General features: G+C 43.1%; 1 protein-coding gene across 1 annotated transcript in view; it reads left to right on the top strand.

Annotated features, from left to right (window-relative positions):
* The window catches only part of LOC140358660 (homeobox protein Dlx3b-like), a 19,489-nt gene that overhangs the window by 5,519 nt on the left and 8,970 nt on the right, over window positions 1–5,000 (top strand). The window contains exon 2 of the mRNA XM_072443656.1: window positions 2,277–2,461. Within this exon, the coding sequence (XP_072299757.1) occupies window positions 2,277–2,461 (185 nt within the window). The remainder of the gene's footprint in view (window positions 1–2,276; window positions 2,462–5,000) is intronic.

The raw sequence follows: 5,000 nt of genomic DNA, 5'->3' as shown, positions 1-5,000 counted from the left end.
TAGACCTGCTTTAGTCCTGCTTTAGTCCTGCTTTAGACCTGCTTTAGACCTGCTTTACTCATCCTGCTTTAGTCCTGCTTTAGTCCTGCTTTAATCCTGCTTTAGTCCTGTTTTAGCCCTGCTTTAATCCTGCTTTAGTCCTGTTTTAGCCCTGCTTTAATCCTGCTTTAGTCCTGTTTAGACCTGCTTTAGTCCTGCTTTAATCCTGCTTTAGTCCTGTTTAGACCTGCTTTAGTCCTGCTTTAGACCTGCTTTAGTCCTGCTTTAGTCCTGCTTTAGACCTGCTTTAGTCCTGATTTAGACCTGCTTTAGTCCTGCTTTAGTCCTGCTTTAGTCCTGCTTTAGTACTGCTTTAGACCTGCTTTAGTCCAGCTTTAGTCCTGATTTAGTCCTGTTTGGACCTGTTTTAGTCCTGCTTTAGTCCTGCTTTAGTCCTGCTTTAGACCTGCTTTAGACCTGCTTTACTCATCCTGCTTTAGTCCTGCTTTAGTCCTGCTTTAATCCTGCTTTAGTCCTGTTTTAGCCCTGCTTTAATCCTGCTTTAGTCCTGTTTTAGCCCTGCTTTAATCCTGCTTTAGTCCTGTTTAGACCTGCTTTAGTCCTGCTTTAGTCCTGCTTTAATCCTGCTTTAGTCCTGTTTAGACCTGCTTTAGTCCTGCTTTAGTCCTGCTTTAGTCCTGCTTTAGTCCTGCTTTAGTCCTGGTTTAGTCCCGCTTTAGTCCTGCTTTAGTCCAGCTTTAGTCCTGATTTAGTCCTGCTTTAGACCTGCTTTAGTCCAGCTTTAGTCCTGATTTAGTCCTGTTTAGACCTGCTTTAGACCTGCTTTAGTCCTGCTTTAGTCCTGTTTTAGACCTGCTTTAGACCTGCTTTAGTCCTGCTTTAGTCCTGTTTTAGACCTGCATTAGACCTGCTTTAGTCCTGCTTTAGTCCTGTTTTAGACCTGCTTTAGACCTGCTTTAGTCTTGCTTTACTCATCCTGCTTTAGTCCTGGTTTAGTCCTGCTTTAGTCCTGTTTTAGTCCTGCTTTAATCCTGCTTTAGTCCTGTTTTAGTCCTGCTTTAATCCTGCTTTAATAATAATAATAATAATAACTTTTATTTATATAGCGCTTTTCAGTGACCCAAAGACGCTGGACATAATAAAAAAGGGGGGGGTATTTACAGACAGGGGGGGACAACACGTACAATACACATTAATATAAAGATAAAATGAACAAGACAGAAGAAGTAGAGAGAAAAAGATGGGGATGTAACAGGGGGTAGAAGAGTAGACAATGGGGTAGAGGAGGCTAGGGGTAGGGGAGGTCATAGGCTTGGGTGAAGAGGTATGTTTTTAGGCGGGATTTGAATGTTGTGAGTGAGGGAGAGTGGGACATGGGGGGGAGGGAGTTCCAGAGTCGGGGTGCTGTTCGGGAGAATGTAGTCCTGCTTTAATCCTGCTTTAGTCCTGTTTTAGTCCTGCTTTAATCCTGCTTTAGTCCTGTTTTAGTCCTGTTTAGTCCTGTTTTAGTCCTGATAGGTACACAGCGAGTGTCATGAAGCCGCACCGTCGACGCTCTTGAGTCGCAATTTTGACTTTTGTTTTGAAATGTTTTGTATAATTGTTGTCAAAAAAATATTAGTTTTGTTGATTTTCTGTTACTTTAAATTGAAACGTATACAACCATTTAGCAAATCCTTGTTTTGTTGTCGGTCCCTTCACGCGATGGGACCAATAGGTATCTGTCGTCCCAGTTAAGATCCCAAGTGGGCGTCGGGTTTAGGAGCCCTGCAGGCTACATGAAAAGCACCTATAAATCTCTGTCTCCCTGCTCGGCTGTGGGACGCTCAGACCTAAATTATAAGCTCCCAGTGCTGGCGGAATTTCTTTGAAATTTTGGGGTTGCAGCAGCCACCGCTATTTTTGTCCTACAACTTCACACAAAATGGCCTTTTGAAGCCAGGCCAAAGCTCACAGTAAAAAATAAACATTATATTTGAAAAGAGGAACAAGTAGTGCTCGGAGGTTGCACTTTTCAAATACGGCGAGCCCCTCCATGTCTGACAATAAAAGACTGCTCTGAACCGAATTGCTTCGCATAAACTTTTATAGTTCTAAAATCATCAAATAAAATGCCAGAATAATCACTTGCTAATGTTCTCTACCTCTATCAGTCTTTTTACTGATGTTTCGAAGCCAATTTACCATCGTGTGTGTGGGATGTTCACAGAAATCACAGTTTGTACTTATAGCCTTCATGTTCCATATCGTCATTTTCTGACGTCTTTGTACCACAGTGAAAGAAGAGCCGGACATGGAGGTGCGGATGGTGAACGGGAAGCCCAAGAAGGTGAGGAAGCCGCGGACCATCTACTCGAGTTACCAGCTGGCCGTGCTGCAGCGGCGCTTCCAGACGGCGCAGTACCTGGCTCTACCGGAGCGGGCCGAGCTGGCTGCACAGCTGGGCCTCACACAGACTCAGGTAACCGCTGCTTCCTGCTGACCGCTGCTTCCCGCTGACTGCTGCAGGGCCGGGAGGGAGTGTAATAACGTCTAATCGCATGGTTTTATTACGGCATGGCAACAGTATGATAGGATATTATACAACAGAGATGTTATGGAAAGGCAACTGCTCTGCAAAAATGAAATATCTGGATTTGAATACAGTAGGAACATCCTCTCCTTCCGGTCTGACGTGCCAAACAAGTGCTGTCTCGTTGTGCTGATTAAAACTTAGCCTCCAGTCTGTAAATGAAGACACTCTTTCCGATTGAGCAGCGCTGGTGGTTGATCTGTTTAGCCAGGGTTTCCTGTCACGTCCCTCTTCTTGCTTCAGAGGATCCTGGGAGAGCTCTGTTCACGTTGGATTACCCTGACACACAGGCAGCCTTGCCTTTCTGCTGTTTGCACACTCTTCCTTGTTTGATCCTGGTTTAGTGCTGATGTAGACTTGGTTTGGTCCTATTATAGTCCGGTTTTAGTCCTGTTTGGTCCTGTCTTAGACCTGCTTTAGAGCTGCTTTAGTCCTGGTATAGACCTGCTTTAGTCCTTATTTAGTCCTGGCTTAGTCCTGCTATAAACCTGCTTTAGTCCTGCTTTAGTCCTGCTTTAGTCCTGCTTTAGTCCTGCTTTAATCCTGCTTTAATCCTGCTTTAGTCCTGCTTTAGTACTGCTTTAATCCTGGTTTAGTCCTGCTTTAGTCCTGCTTTAGTCCTGCTTTAGTCCTGCTTTAGTCCTGCTTTTTAGCCTAAAACACATTCCCAGTGGATTATGGAACAGAAAGTGTGTGTAAAGTGTGTGTAAAGTGTGTGTAAAGTGTGTGTAAAGCGTGTGTAAAGCGTGTGTAAAGTATGTGCAAAGTATGTGTAAAGTATATGTAAAGTGTGTGTAAAGTGTGTGTAAAGTGTGTGTAAAGTGTGTGTAAAGTGTGTGTAAAGTGTGTGTAAAGTGTGTGTAAAGTGTGTGTAAAGTGTGTGTAAAGTGTGTGTAAAGTGTGTGACAGTTTACACAGGACGATTACAGCGGCGTGAATGATCAATCATGCCATAATAAAGCCTCGTGGCACCAGCGTTTCTGATTGACACCTTTGCACATGTTAAATCCTGAAAGAAACAACCATCAAGTCGTAATCAACGCTCGTGTTTCCTCAGACTATGAAAGTGTTTTGTAATAACAACAATATAATATATCATTAGAGGATCTCTTTGTCAGCTCTACAAGGCATTTCATCTTCTACCACAGATATTCTTTGAGGCTCGAGGTTTGTGAGACAGAAAAGGACAAAACACAGCCTACACTTTTGTCCGGTTTGGTTTCTTAAGGACACAGTTCGACACCATTCCTGATCCACACCAAAATATTTTACATCTACAAAGAAACTGCATTACTGACTATTTAGTATACTTGAATTTCAACTCTATCAATATAATATATACTCAATCGACAGTAATACACTTCTGTGCATATCTCTCCAATTTTTACTACAATTAAATGTAAAATAATCAAAATATCTGTTTAGACCTGCTGTTTAGTCCTGCTTTAGACCTACTTTAGTCCTGCTTTAAACCTGCTTTAGTCCTGCTTTAGTCCTGCTTTAGACCTCCTTTAGTCCTGCTTTAGACCTGCTTTAGTCCTGCTTTAGTCCTGCTTTAGACCTGCTTCAGTCCTGCTTTAGTCCTGCTTTAGTCCTGCTTTATTCCTGCTTTAGTCCTGCTTTAGTTCTGCTTTAGTCCTGCTTTAGTCCTGCTTTAGTCCTGCTTTAGTCCTGCTTTAGACCTGCTTTAGTCCTGCTTTAGTCCTGCTTTAGACCTGCTTTAGTCCTGCTTTAGTCCTGCTTTAGTCCTGCTTTATTCCTGCTTTAGTCCTGCTTTAGTCCTGCTTTAGTCCTGCTTTAGACCTGCTTTAGTCCTGCTTTAGTCCTGCTTTAGACCTGCTTTAGTCCTGCTTTAGTCCTGCTTTAGACCTGCTTTAGTTCTGCTTTAGTCCTGCTTTAGACCTGCTTTAGTCCTGCTTTAGTCCTGCTTTAGACCTGCTTTAGTCCTGCTTTAGTCCTGCTTTATTCCTGCTTTAGTCCTGCTTTAGTCCTGCTTTAGACCTGCTTTAGTCCTGCTTTAGTCCTGCTTTAGTCCTGCTTTAGTCCTGCTTTATTCCTGCTTTAGTCCTGCTTTAGTCCTGCTTTAGACCTGCTTTAGTCCTGCTTTAGTCCTGCTTTATTCCTGCTTTAGTCTTGCTTTAGTCCTGCTTTAGACCTCCTTTAGTCCTGCTTTAGACCTGCTTTAGTCCTGCTTTAGTCCTGCTTTAGTCCTGCTTTAGACCTGCTTTAGTCCTGCTTTATTCCTGCTTTAGTCTTGCTTTAGTCCTGCTTTAGACCTCCTTTAGTCCTGCTTTAGACCTGCTTTAGTCCTACTTTAGTCCTGCTTTAGACCTGCTTTAGTCTTGCTTTAGTCCTGCTTTAGACCTGCTTTAGTCCTGCTTTAGTCCTGCTTTAAACCAGCTTTAGTGCTGCTTTAGTCCTGCTTTAG

Source organism: Eucyclogobius newberryi, unplaced genomic scaffold (genome assembly GCF_026437365.1).
Source record: "Eucyclogobius newberryi isolate DKJ021-1_F unplaced genomic scaffold, fEucNew1.0.hap1 SCAF_13, whole genome shotgun sequence".
In the NCBI taxonomy this organism is placed as follows: Eukaryota; Metazoa; Chordata; class Actinopteri; order Gobiiformes; family Gobiidae; genus Eucyclogobius; species Eucyclogobius newberryi.
The sequence above is the reverse complement of the archived record's forward strand: the minus strand, read 5'-3'. Positions and strand labels throughout refer to the sequence as shown.